The sequence below is a fragment of the Paramormyrops kingsleyae genome, chromosome 11, assembly GCF_048594095.1.
Source record: "Paramormyrops kingsleyae isolate MSU_618 chromosome 11, PKINGS_0.4, whole genome shotgun sequence".
Taxonomy (NCBI): domain Eukaryota; kingdom Metazoa; phylum Chordata; class Actinopteri; order Osteoglossiformes; family Mormyridae; genus Paramormyrops; species Paramormyrops kingsleyae.
The window spans coordinates 17,999,158-18,013,994 of NC_132807.1; the positions used below are offsets into that span (position 1 = coordinate 17,999,158).

A 14,837-nucleotide genomic window follows, 5' to 3' on the forward strand; every position below is an offset into this window, starting at 1 on the left:
TAAATTCCTGTCTGTGTGATATCCCTGTCTGTGTGATATCCCTGTCTGTGCGATATCCCTGTCTGTGTGATATCCCTGTCTGTGTGATATCCCTGTCTGTGTGATATCCCTGTCTGTGCGATATCCCTGTCTGTGCGATATCCCTGCCTTTCTGATATCCATGGCTGTGTGATATCCTGCCAGTGTGATATCCATGGCTGTGTGATATCCTGCCAGTGTGATATCCATGGCTGTGTGATATCCCTGCCTTTCTGATATCCATGGCTGTGTGATATCCTGCCAGTGTGATATCCATGGCTGTGTGATATCCTGCCAGTGTGATATCCATGGCTGTGTGATATCCTGCCAGTGTGATACCCATGGCTGTGTGATATCCTGCCTGTCTGATATCCAAAAGGGTGTCACTTACAGTGATCGGGCTGAAAAAGCGCATCTCTAGCCCAAAGAGGCGATGTTGAACCACTTTCCCAGTGCAGGAAGTCTACTGACCCCTGGAGGACAGGAAGTGACATAATGTAATGTGATACTAATCAGTGTAGTGGTCTTGGGAGAAGTTTTGGCTTTTATTTCATTTGATATTTAATTTAGGGAATTTGGCCAAATAATCATTTGCACAAATAGAATAAATTTTTATAATGGTTCCAAGCAAGAGTTAGCTTTTCTGAAAGGGGAAATGTTATATATAAGGATGAGTCAACAGCCCAAACTAAAGAGGGTAACAGCATTTAACCCCCAAACTGCAATCCCAAGGCCACTACTTCGGTTTTATCTTTTACATATTATTTTATGTTTATTTTTCTTAATACTCTTAATCATCAGTTATAGCAGTGTTTTGCATCTATCGGCACATCTGCTTTTTATGACAGATGTAGGTTTACGTCACAATTCTGTTTGACAGTGAGTTCCAAGAGGCTTGGTATCTGAGGCCACGTTGTGAATATTAATAATAAAAGCAGTTACTCTGCATAATTCTCTTCTGGAGGATATTAGACGTCATGTGATTCTCTTATCAAGTTGCTACTCTCTTCTTGGTCCATGAGCTAACTCCGCCAAAGCTTAGTCCCTGGGGGTTGAGACACTCTCCAACCTCATCGCTCGGGTCTCATCACTTCTGGAGTTGTTTAATTACACACTGCAGAATCCATTCACCAGTCACTTCCTGTTTGCATCATATGTCACTATGTCACTTCCTGTTTGTAGCTGTGGTCGTGGCTTAGGAAAATTCTCAAACCTGCCCATGTGTTTACTGTCACACAGGACGGTCGGCCCTTTACCCCCAATTTCTCCAAGGACTCTCTGACAGGGACTGTCTGACCTTTGGATAAAAGTTTCCACTAATTAAATAAAATGTAAGCTGACGGGTGCAGAGTGACAAGCTGTCTTCATGTCTATAAGTGTGGCCTCTTGCCATCGTTGCTCCATCTCCCATTACCGAAGGTATGTCCTTGTCCTGGCCGGGTACAGCAAGGCGGGTATCAAGCAGCCTGCATTGCCCTGCCCCCTCCCACTGCCAACTTTTCACCCTGTACATTCTGTTCGCTTTAGTGCGAGTGCATATCATGCAAACACACTCAGCTCCGGTAGTAGGTGCACTGATCTGCCTTTGATTTAAAGCTCTACTTTCATCTAAATTCACACACTGGGCTATTTTGCAAGACTGGCAGCAACTCTAATTACCCAAGATGATAAATAATTTAAGGAAATGACAAAAAATGGCCAGAGAGGCATAAATCCTGACACATCGACACACACTTTTCCCATCGTTATCATTGTGATGGATACTGGTTTGTTCTGTATATCCTTACGACAGTCAAAGTGGTGGTGTTTACTACCACTCAAACCACACATTTGCATGGGGCCCCCTGTTGGCCAGGAACAGGCACTGCACTAAATTAACAAACCACATTCCTTACTTAAGAGATGCTGAAGCAGCATGATCTGCGAACCAGGCAGCTAGCAGGTGGGGGGGGGGGGGGGGGTCTTTTCACTGGAGCCCCAAAAATAAGCCTGCCCTTTGCGAGGGTGGGGTCTGCTGATATGTTTGTGTAATTTCACGTATCTTACATTACCAAAATAGAAATAATCATCCATCTCAGACAATAATCCATGTGGAAATGACCGGTAATAGGATTTGTTCAGTCTGTTGGAGCTCTGGGATAACAAGGTCACTGCCTATTTCCTGTTTTCGTCCCATGGTTATATGCATTTTTAACACGGCGTCATGCCCCCATCCGGACCCCCCCATCTGGTTAAGGGCACGTTACATCACTTCCTGCTTTTTTGACAAAAACAAAACGTTCTTCACAGCTGTCTCCCTCATACTTATAATAACTGCATTATTATGCATGTTTACATTAATTATATTCATTTGCTCGTTGTTATTGTTTATTTGTTCATTATTCGAGGCCTGTACAGAGGGTCGAAATATATTCCTAAATTTCACATGTTGAATCACCAGCAATAATGTTTCTCAACCCCAGGGGGGGATTTACCCCGACCCCTCTGCCGCGCTGTCACTCTGCACAGGTCTGTCTGCCCCTCGCAGGACCCCAGGCCTTGCTGCCCCCGTTAATCACACGTGACTGCAGACCGAGACGGTCAAACAGTGATGCTCTGGTCTCCGCACCGCAGGGCATCCCAGCAGGCCGGGCTTTCTGAACTGGAGGTCATCTCCCAGCCTGTGGAGGAGGAGAACCAGTGCATGGCCCCACTGCAACTGGTCAGCTTCGCCTACCGGGACCTGCCGCTGGCCGCCCTGGACCTCTCCCTAGCAGGATCCCAGCTGCTGTCCAACGTCGACGAGGAGGACGCCAGAGAAGGGTAGGGCCCTGACCTGCTGCACATCTGGCGCGGGGTCCACAGCCAGCAGGAGCTCCATAGCAACACCGCCGTCATTTAGAGGCGTTTGCCTAAAGTCTCAGGATTATACAGCTCAGGAAAAAATGAAGAGACCACAGCAAAATTTTCAGTTTCACTCATGTCTCAATTTATGGGTGCGCGTCTGTGAATAATATATATTTTTTTGTAAACTCCAGCCTAGCTCTCCTCAGCTTCTCATTGATGAAGGGCTTCTTCCTTGCTTTATAGATGTTCAGTCCTGCTTCTTGCAGCCTGTTATAAATTGTCCTAGCAGTGCACTTCACAACACTTAATGTTTCCCATTCTTTTTGAAGGTCACTTGAGATCATCCTCCAATATATGAGGCCCTGCCGGATAAGCTGACAGTCGTCTCTGACATTAGAAAGTCACTTCTGCCTTCTCCCTGGCTGGTTTCTGGTCTCTCCCAGTGTCTCCTGCTTCACCTTGTTCTTGTGTACTGCTGTCTTTCTTACTTTGAGCCTGGAAGCAGCCTGCTTCGCAGTGTAGCTTTCTGCCAGCAGAGCCAGGTTTAAACCAGGATTTAAAAATGCAGATTTTTTTTAAATATGGTGGTCTCAATTTTTTCCATAGCTGTATATATTAATTGTTCTGTAATATCTCTTTCAGGAAGATGGTTTGCTGTTAACTCAGCTATTAAATAACTCACCTTAGTACCAGGATACTTTATCTGGCAGATTATGTTAGACATTTTTACAGCTGTGCAGTTAGAAATTATCTGCAGAATGAAATGTGACGTAGCTCTTAATGTTAGTGAGTGTTTCCCATGTATCTCTGCCTGTTTGTGCGCTGAGGGTTTTGTCCTGGGACATTTTGTCATTATTCAGTCGCCGATGCTGCTGTGACTTGGGTGATTCGATAAATGTATTTTTCTTGTTGAAACATCTCCCCCCCCTATTCTACCGTATCCGTTTTGGCTTTGGCTGCTTTTAGCACCTTATTAGTAGTGGGCTGTCATGGTTCTAGTCCGCGAGACTCTCAGCCCACACAGCAGGGGGCGCTCTTCCTGGCACATCGTCGACAGCGAGTCCCCGCGACTCTGGCCGGGAAGTGTGACTCACCTCCCCGTCCCCCCTTCGCGGATAAACACCATAAGCTTTATCACACGGCCCAGCACACCGTCCAGGTGCTCCGTTTGTCACCGAATCAGTCCCCGCTCCGCTGATCTCTCCGACCCCCCCGCCATCCCCGATGCGGACGGCCGTCAGCGTGTATGGTGATCCGATTCCCGCTTTCTAACACGGAGGGAACCCTGTGCAGTTTTGCAGCAGACCCTACAGCGGCTTGGAAACACTCATGATGTTCTGTGGGGGGGTTACCTTGTGACACGGTGAAGGCAGAGAGAGCACGCGGTGTGTGTATATGTTTCTGTGTGTGTGTGTGCATGCTTTTATATATATGTGTGTGTGCGTGTGTGTGTGTGTGTTATATCAGTGACAGACCGGCATCCCCTCCCATGTCTCCTGGTCCGCTGCCCTGTTCTGCCCACTTTTGTCCTTCCTCATATGAATTATGGGTAAAAGGTATGAGTCCCGCCCCATATTGCCGACAGCCCGTAAAAGGGAAAGATGCAGTGCCCCGAACCTGCAGCGATCTGCCTCGTAAATAAAACCATGAGTTTCACGACGTTTTTACGGGAAGGATGGGAGATGCCTGCTGCAGGTTTAGCGTAGCCTGGAGCTGCTCCGCCTGCCCGGTGGAGCCTGTCGACGTGCGCGGCGGCTCGTTTTACGGAAGCCGCGTGTCCTCGCGGACAGTGCCGGTACTCGCTGCGTCGGCACTTTGGGCGCGGCGGTAAGCAGAGGGCGGTTATTAATAGGCATCCGCCGATCTATCTTCCAGTCAGAGGGGGCGTGGCCCGCGCTCGCTTTTCTCACTGCCGTCTTGTGGGACTGTATTTCTGTGCATTTTGCGTCTTCCTTTTTTTTTTTTTTAACTTCTTTTGAATTTTTTTAAAAATGAACTCACCCTTTAAGATAGAATTCTCCAAATTCTGGCCTGGAGGGCCAGCTTGCAACACAGTTTGCAGAGTATTTCCCTGCTCAAACACACCTACCAAACCTGAAAATTGGCTGGCGAGCTGAATAAGGTGTCTTTAATGTTAAACTGTGTGGCAAACTGGCCCTCCAGAAACGGATCTGAGGGGCCCTCCAGGGGCCTCCGATACAAGGATGAGGAGTAAGACTGGAATGAGAAATGGAGTGGAACTCCAAAAAAAGAGCCTCTTATGGCCCCTAAGTAAGCAGTCGCTCCCTGTTTGCTTAAGCTGTGATCATCTCTGCCGAGCTTCTGTTCTGGGTTATTAACTGCACTGTACACACGCTGTATGCACTCTAATCCCCAGCGAGGATAGTGTTTGTGATACGCTTGTTGGTTGTTCGCGATGATTAGCTGGATCTCTGGCTCGTAAATGATGTGATTAATGACTGTGTCAGGCAGATAGTGTTTACTGCCACCTAGCAGGGCTCAGTGGATGGGTGCTGTCTGAGGGGGGGGGGGATGCTGATAGCAGTGTACCTCTCCCCCCCCATCCCCAGGTTGCCCTCTTCCAGGATTGCCCCATCATTGCTGCAGCAGTGAAATTTGATTAAACACAGTTCCATAGCTGAGGGGGTATGTTGGCGCTGCACATTGAAATATGTAATAATGTATGGATTTGTGACTTCAGTAACCTGTATAGTAGGATGTCATGGCGATATCAAATGAAGGTGTAACCGTGCGTATGGTGACAGAAGCCAGCCATCGCTGTGGTGCCTCGTAATAAGATGCAGATCCTCCCCAGCCCCAAACCCTCTCACCGCCCCCCCACCCCCCCTAACGAGCAGTAATGAGTGCGAAGTAATGAAGTGCGGCCTGCACAGCCTTGCCGAGATGATGTCATGGCTGCCAGGAGCTGAAGATGCAGCATATGCGGGTAATTTCTGCGCAGCTCATGCACACGGGCAGGCAGGCTGGTGGTGCGGACCGTGGACAGATGGCCCATCTGGGTCAGCCTCCTGGGGGGCAGAGGAAGGTGTGCAGAGCAGCCCCCCCCCCACCCCACTCCCTTCAAATAACCTTGAAGGCATCTAGGGTTGCATATTTCTGTAGATCCATCCATCCATCTGTCTTCAGACAGCTTCCCCTGGTCAGAGATTATTTTAGACAGGTTTATGAAATGCTTTATTTATGGACACGTTTCTTGGTAGGGTTTGGGGTGGGATTTGGATAAGTCACCAAATAGCATTTAATAACTGCACAGTAATAGGTGAATGCGATTCATGTCATTTCAATTAACATACGTATTTTATAAATGAATTGCATTATTGCTTGTTTGTTTCAAATGTTCTCAGTTAATAGCACCATTGCCTCAGGGATTTTAATCCCACCACCGCTTTCTATGTGTGGAGTTGGTGTGTCCGCTGTGTGTGTGTGTGTCCTCTGTGTGTGTGTGTGGAGTTTGTATGTCCTCTCTGTGTCTGTGTGTGTCCTCTGTGTGTGTGTGGAGTTTGTATGTCCTCTCTGTGTCTGTGTGTGTGGAGTTTGTGTGTCCTCTCTGTGTCTGTGTGTGTGGAGTTTGTGTGTCCGCTGTGTGTGTGTGGAGTTTGTGTGTCCTCTCTGTGTCTGTGTGTGTGGAGTTTGTGTGTCCTCTCTGTGTCTGTGTGTGTGGAGTTTGTGTGTCCTCTCTGTGTCTGTGTGTGTGGAGTTTGTGTGTCCGCTGTGTGTGTGTGGAGTTGGTGTGTCCTCTCTGTGTCTGTGTGTGTGGAGTTTGTGTGTCCGCTGAGTGTGTCCTCTGTGTGTGTGTGGAGTTTGTGTGTCCGCTGTGTGTGTGTGGAGTTGGTGTGTCCTCTCTGTGTCTGTGTGTGTGGAGTTTGTGTGTCCTCTCTGTGTCTGTGTGTGTGGAGTTTGTGTGTCCTCTCTGTGTCTGTGTGTGTGGAGTTTGTGTGTCCGCTGTGTGTGTGTGGAGTTGGTGTGTCCTCTCTGTGTCTGTGTGTGTGGAGTTTGTGTGTCCGCTGAGTGTGTCCTCTGTGTGTGTGTGGAGTTTGTGTGTCCGCTGTGTGTGTGTGGAGTTGGTGTGTCCTCTCTGTGTCTGTGTGTGTGGAGTTTGTGTGTCCGCTGAGTGTGTGTGGAGTTGGTGTGTCCTCTCTGTGTCTGTGTGTGTGGAGTTTGTGTGTCTGCTGAGTGTGTCCTCTGTGTGTGTGTGGAGTTGCTGTGTCCTCTCCGTGTCTGTGTGTGTGTTTGTGATTGACGATGGATGGCGTGATGTCCGGGACGTCGTCCGGCCTTCTGACCTGCTCCCCATGACCCTGTTTTGACAATCGTGACCGGTCCAGATCTTCCAACACGCCTAGACGTGAGCTCCGAGCTCCCAGATAACAAAACTATCACTGTGTGTGGAACAACCAGGAGGTGATCTGACCCCATTAGTGTTAAACAACCAAAAAATAATCAGTTACCATCTCTCCATCTGCAGCACTGGGAACAGCACATCTCCCAGCGATGGCTCATTACCACCATGTGCTCCCCAGTTCCCACCCTTCAATCTCACATCACGCACATTTTTTCAAACTAGATTCCTACTGTTATCTACTAATTGCATTCATAGTCATAATGAAAAAATGCCAAATATCCTCACACTTTTTGAGCTGGTTATATCAATATTTAGGGTGCACCAATTATTTGTGAGCTTTAATTACACTGTGGAAGAATGTCTGGGAGAAGCTTCAGAACGTCCATTTACAAATGCAGTTACTGTGTCATTGTTGCTTGTATGCAGCGGGACAGAGGAACTGCTTCCTATCTGCTCTCAGTTTATGTTGTGCCCTCTAGAAAACAACGGCTGGGTCTATGAGTAGGGACCCTCCTGTCAGCTCTGCATCTCCACTTATCTCGCATTAAAAAGAAAATTTAACGTTAATATATCCTTGTCAGTGCACCACTCTGTAAGGCCTGGAGTGCTGACAGCAACTAGGAAAGACCTTGTTAATTATGTTGAAAAATTGTCAACTCAATGACCCGTCAGTTTTCCGCTCTCGCTTATGTAATTAGGGTGGCATTGATCATTAGGCGATGTCATACAAACCATTCAATGGAAACCAACTGCTGGTCTAAGTATTATGCTAAATTAGTAGATGTTTATACGTGACGTGGAGTCAGTAGCTGTCCATGGTGCTGAAATGGTCACAGACTGAGGCCAATATAAATCACTTACCTGTTTCTGGTTTTTAAAATTCCAGGAGTGACTGATCCTGAAGTATATTTCCTAATTCACCTGCTCAATTCTACAACCAGTAACAATTCTACATTCTATTTATTATTCCCGTGATCATCATTTTGTATTTGCTTCTTTCATGTAAAATTACAAAAAAAAAATACATAAATACTAAAATGTGAATAGCAGAGGCACACTGTTCCACTTGGGAATCACGCTTTAAAGCCATTTACACTCTGCCGTGCCGGGTGCTCAGGCCGAGGTCCTACTCCCTCCACTCATACCGGCCGTCCAGCTGTCGCCGTTTCCAAGCCCGGTTCTGAGTCGGAGGGTCCGCTTCCTGTCTGCTCCTCTCGTTCCCAGGGCACCTCGCAGCCTTAACCCCGCCCACTGACACCCAGAGCGTCGTGCCTGAACCGGGCCAGCGCCATCTGGAGAGTATGGCTCCCTCCGCAGCCTCAGCCAGGAAAATGATTGCTAACAGCATGATTATGCTTTTATTTGATTACTCTGACATCGTTTACAGGCCACTGGCTTTTGTCCTTGATTAGTGTGTGTGCAGCTCCCTGAAAAAGGGTAAAGCAGCAATTTTTAAAAAGTGTGTGCATGTGTGAGAGAGAAAGGGAGAGAGAGAGTATATCAGTATCTATACATGTGAGTGAGTGTGAGGTCACATCTGGTCCCCTGTCTTACATTACTGCATAAACTCTTACTATGGGAATCGAGCCCTAGTCTGCCCCCCCCGTTTTTAACAGCATTTGAAAACCCAAATGCCCCACTCTGCAATCAGAGATGGCGCTCTCCGCGAGCTCCTCACGACCCTGTCATCGACACATGGCGCAGAGCACAAACACAGGACGGGGAAGCTCCCCACCAGCTCTGCACCCCGTACACACAGCGACATCGACCTAGCAGGTGACAGTCATGGATGGATTACAACTTGGGCCCACTGGGGGTCCCAAATGATGTCCCTCTCCTTGTGTCATCCCGTAGCTATGGCAGTGCCTGTTATTTAATAAAGCCCAGGGCTGCCTTATATACTACACCACTTTTGGCCAACTGTGGTTTATGGAGTCCTAAGGCCCCTTTAGTTACCTGGGGAGGGCCCTCAAAAGGGTCGTGCCCAGGGGCCCATGATTTCTTAATCAGGTGGTAGCGCCTAATGTGCATTAACATAGCTTTACTGAGACATACCAAAGGTTAGCAGTGTACTGGTCAAATATGACAGAGCAAGTAAAAGCTATCAAATTAAATACTGTAGGTGCCTGTTAATAATTTAATGCTCTGGAGGCTACCAAGGCACTTCACAGATCACAGCTGTACTCTTATTAAAATCGTAGACTTAATTAAAGCAATAAATATCCCATTGTTTCCAATTGTAAATCTGCGTAACCTCTGGCAGTGAAAGTGACGGGAGAAAGATTGTTTAAGGTCCACAGTCAGCTCTGATTGTAATGAAAAGTTGTGTTATAGATCACCGTGCCCGAAGAGCAGCGGCTGGCTCAGTTACAGCAGACATACGACGTCAAATCCATTCGATTATCTTTAAGGACGCAGGCTAATTAGTCTGCTAAAGCAGCTGTACGTCCCACTTTTAAAAATAATTATATGCGTCCTACCTAAAGGCATCGTAAGGCACGGCAAATATGAGCTTAATCAGGCTAATTAAATTAGGTAATTGTATTATTCTTTTTACTTAATGTTAAACACTGTTCAAAGTCCTGCTGGTTAAAGTCAGCTAAGTCATTGTTAAAAAATCTAAGCAGCTTGAGATCGCAAGTTGAATTAACGAACAAGCAGCTGAAGGGTCGATAGCAGGCGATGCATTAAATAGTAACGCAGCTAGGAGATTCGTTTGGGGCGGGAAGCCCCGCTATAAATTTGATATGAGGAGTTCGGTTTCAAAAAGCACCAGCTCCTCCTACGTTTGCGTCGGCGGCTGCATTTTTGAAGAGCCGGGGAGCATCATAAAGTCACTTTCGCTCCTTCTGCGCTTTTGAACAAATCGGCCGCGTTATTTGGAAACGGGCGAGGGATCATTGAGGTTTATTAGCACTGCAAAGCGCGTCGGGTGACAGCGAGGGCGCGGGGCCCCTGCTGTCGGGCTCCGCGGCGAGACTTGGGTAGGGACAGCATTTTCCACCCATAATGCACCAGGGGTGGTCAGACTGTCTGAGACTGGGGATGATCAAAGCAATTACAAATGGTATGGAAAGACGAAAGTGGGATAGGCAGGAATTCTTCTATGGATCAGGATCTGCAATTCGACACAAAACTCGACATTTAAAAAGTATTTGAACATAAATAAAAAATCAGGTAAGATAAAAGTTAGGACCGAATCCTTGGATTACAGGTACCTGTGTATGCTGCGTTATGTGCATTTTCTTTTATATAAGAAATCAGTATTCCAGGACAGGGTAGCACAATTAAGACCTGTTCGTATGTTTTCGTGTGTATTTTTCAAGGTTTTGCGGACCTTGGCTGTGTGACGCTGTAAATAATTTTTTCATCTTTCTTTTATCGTAAATGTGCTTTATTTGCCGTCTCTCATCCATTTTATCTTGAAGCTCTGTTTCTCTTCACGTTCTTTTCTTAGGCTACCATACTGTGTGTAGTACACCGCCCTCTTCCGACTCATATAGGGATCGTCATTTCGTATTTTATACGCTTAAAAAAATACCAAATATTGCAATTTTATAATTCAGTGCATGGGCGTCGTTAGGTCGGAGTATTTTAAGTCCAGCCTCGAGTATTTTAGCCCCGATGCCAATCTTCCCTCAAAAACAAAAAAGTCGAGCCCCAGGTAAACTTGACTTAGCCCCTGATCTTTTCAATAGCTAGAAACTCCCCTGATTCCATGTATATCGTTATTATCTTTTCAAATTATTTATACTTGCTGCAAAAGTGCGAGCCAGCCACGTTGAGATTAGCTTTTATGTATTTGCTCTCACCAAGGGCGTAACTTTGGCTGGAACATTGGGGGGGGGGTTGAGGTCTCCACCCATTACGGGGGAAACATGATTATTGGGGGGGTTGTATTAGCTGGTTTTGATTTATTGGGGGGGCTACAACCCCCCCATCCCCCCCGTAATTTACGCCCATGGCTGTCACACATTGTACATTATTTGTCTTGGAAATGTTTTATTACAGGATTGTGGTGGATGTTTAGCCCTCTGTCTTATGTGCTGTGTGCGATTTTTACTCTAACTCCAGATCTAACTGGTTGAAGCCATGTTGTGGACGGCGAGTGGCACTCTGGCAAGTCTGTGTACTGAGTGCAGGCTTCAACTGCTTTCTGGTGGCCTGTGTGATTCTAGTCGTGCTCTTCCTCGCCTTGGAGCTCCTCATAGACACCAAACTTCTTCAGTGTGAGTACCTACAGACCTCATCCTCATCAGTTAGAAATACACAATATATTGGTTAATATTAGAATCGGCCGATTTTCGTTAAAACACAAGATATTTGCATGAGTCCGATGTATCAGTTTTGGTCAATATTGACATCCAATATTTAAACTTTGGCAATAGTCAAAGTTAGAAGAACCAGAGATAAAGATACAACTACTGAAATAATGGAGATGATTGCAAACATTTTCAGTGTCAGTACATACAGACTTGTAGGCATCAGTCTTGTATGTATGTTACCCAGACATGGAAAGTTCAGGGACAGAAAGTGCAAATCCAGACTAAGATTTTCCTTTAACCAACCAGTTAAGCATAAAGTACTCAATTGGTTGGTTGAAATGAAAACTTGGTTCGGATTTGTACTTTCTGGACCTGAACTTTCCCCCTCTGATGTTACCTAAGAAAAAGGTCTCTTTGTGGCCTTGAATTATATTTGTTAGCATCCTGTAATGCTTTAGCATTATTCCGTGAAGCGTGAATGGCCTGTAAGCCACTGAGCAGAGCTGTTGATTGCTGGTTATCATTGGTGCTTGTTAACACCACACTCCCTGTTTTCCAGTTGCCAATGCCTCCCAGTTTGCCAGCATCATCCACTGGATCAGCCTCGGTATCCTCTCCGTCTTCTTCACCGAGGTATGGATCACCAGGGCTAGACAGATATCACCAGTGGGGTGTGTCACTTCTGGCGAATGTGGTGTGATTGTTGAACAGATTTCTTAGCTGATGAATTGCGCAGATGGAACGTCAGCGTGTCTTTGAAAGTGTTTCCTGTGTCTGTGTGTATCTCTCGCTCTCAGACTGTGTTCCGCATCGTGGTCTTGGGCATCTGGGATTACATCGAGAACAAAGTTGAGGTGAGAACCTCGGGATCCCCTGGGACTGATGCTGCCAGGGGTATTGGAGTGACTGGGGGCTCGCACACCCCAGAGCGCCTGCAGCACTGAGGTGTATCACAGCCTTTACTGGGGAGGCACCGCAGTATTGAATGAAATCTGCGTCTTGGGAGTGCACTTTTAGCTGAGTCACTTTTTAAACATTTAACATGATGTAGTAATGGACAGCCACATATTCTTGTCAAGTTACTTAGAGCAACAGTATTTTGAAAGGCGCTGTATAAAAATAAACTGAATAAAATAATGTTTAAGTCTACAAGCAGATCTAGTGTTTAACTGTTCACAATATACGAGATGAGTCCCAGATAAATTGACAGGAGCCAGTGGTAGTTATAACACATGAGGAACTCTGTCCCCAACTACGTGAAGGCAGGGAGGAACATTCAAAGTGATGCTGGCCGTATGTTTAAGATGCTGCCTTGCGGGTTGTCCGCCGTCAGGACGCGTCACGGACGCGTTTTTCTCGCACGCAGGTGTTCGATGGCGCCGTCATCGTCCTCTCCTTGGCCCCAATGGTGGCCTCCACTGTCGCTAATGGACCCAGCAGCCCATGGGATGCCATCAGCCTCATCATCACGCTGCGCATCTGGAGGGTGAAGCGCATCATCGACGGTGAGAGCCAGGGGGCGCCATGAGGACGACCTCCGCCAGTCAACTGGTGCAGTGCTTTATGTTGTTAAAGGCACCTGGTTCCCAGCAGTGTCACACCCTGGATGATCATCTACACAGGCTTCTGAAACCTCCACCTCTAAGCCGTCAAGCCCACTGAGCCAAAATTTGCCATGTGTCCGGATCTCATATTTAAACAGCTAACCAAGGCATCCTAAGCCCACAAAAGCCAGCGGACCGATTTGAATTTCTAACGTAGCTCCCTTTAAACCAGGTTAATATCCCCGGATTTTACTGCTGGGCTGCAGCTGAATGCCAGAGTACCAGCTGTCTATCCAAAGCTGTATCAGTATTATAGTAATAAGCTAACCACAGCAATAGGAGCTGTCACACCTGATAAGATTAATAGAGCACCTGGGATGTGGGAATATATTACAGTCAGTTCCTGTGATGTGAAGCTGTCATGTGATCAGCTGTTTCTCCCCATTATCTTTGTCACCCGCAAAGTAATGTGCTGGGCAACATGTCCCCTCGTGCGTCTGTTTTAATGCAGATGAAAATGCCGTGCGCAAAACCAGTACTCTACCACGCCCTCAGGTGGTAGAATATGGTGGCGCCTCCCCACCACATCCTACCTGTTTTAATGGGCTGTGCGAGTAAATGTCTGGAAATGCTCCTGTCACAGTAGCTAGAGCCCCAGCGTGACCCAGTGATCTGCTGGGACCTCGTGTTGAGTCTCCGGGGCTGTAGCCAGTAGCTGCTCCACCGTCTGCCACTTAAACATCCTTAATGGAGGAAATTATGCATTTTATGTCAGTGTGAAGCAAATTTTTCAGAGAAAGTCAGAAACTTAATTCAGATGTCGGTCCTGCATTACTATGGTTAGAAACATAATAAACGCATCAACGTTTGGCAAACTTCACTCGCATTTGATTGATATGTTATGCAGACGTGAATGATGCATAGTACCCAGTGTGTCTCTCTTCCAATAGATACAGGCAGCTTTTCTGCACAGAGCGTTAGATCAGGAGCAAACTTGTAACTCTAACTCAGCCATGTGGGATCACTCCAGCTGCACCCATATATCTACAGCTCTGGAAAATTTAAGAGACCACTCCATAGTTTTTAAGATTCTGCGTTGTTACATCCTGGTTTAATCCTGCTTCTGCTGGCAGAAGGCTACACTGCGAGGCAGGCTGCTTCCAATCTCAAAGTAAGAAAGACAGCAGTACACAAGAACAAGGTGAAGCAGGAGACACTGGGAGAGACCAAAAACCAGCCAGGTAGATGGCAGAAGTGACTTTCTAATGCCAGAGATGACTGTCAGCTTATCTGACAGTTTTTCATGAATCAGAGAATGACATCTGTATCATTCTTTTTGAAGGAACCTTCAAAAAGAATGGGAAACATTAAGTGGTGTGAGGTGCACTGATAGAATAATTTATAACAGGCTCCTAGAAGCAGGACTGAAGACCCATAAAGCAAGGAAGAAGCCCTTCATCAATGAGAAGCAGGGAAGAGCCAGGCTGGAGTTTTAAAAAAAATGTATATTTCACACAGACGCATAACCATAAATTGAGAAATGAGTGAAATTGAAAATTTTGCAGTGGTCTCCTAATTTTTTCCCAAGCTGTAAGTTAGCAAGAACCTCTCCGCTGTAATGACCTTGAATAGGTTTTTCCAGGATCAGCTCAAGAAACAGCAACTTTAAATGAATTTCTGTGCTTTACTTTTCAGGCAAGCTCTGTGTGACCCTCAAACACTACATGCCTGGTGTCACACACAAGATAACAAATATAGGGCAGATATTTCATTGCTAGAATGTAGTTTTGGGGCATTCATGACTGGACATGTCATTTGTGC

General features: G+C 46.5%; 1 protein-coding gene across 2 annotated transcripts in view; it reads left to right on the forward strand.

Moving 5' to 3' along the window:
* LOC111847652 (transmembrane protein 266-like) overlaps nt 1-14,837 on the forward strand; it is a 28,898-nt gene that overhangs the window by 8,731 nt on the left and 5,330 nt on the right. For both annotated transcript variants that reach the window (XM_072718175.1, XM_072718174.1), the window contains exons 3-7: nt 2,632-2,820; nt 11,282-11,436; nt 12,032-12,105; nt 12,270-12,326; nt 12,839-12,977. In XM_072718175.1, the coding sequence (XP_072574276.1) occupies nt 2,632-2,820; nt 11,282-11,436; nt 12,032-12,105; nt 12,270-12,326; nt 12,839-12,977 (614 nt within the window). The remainder of the gene's footprint in view (nt 1-2,631; nt 2,821-11,281; nt 11,437-12,031; nt 12,106-12,269; nt 12,327-12,838; nt 12,978-14,837) is intronic.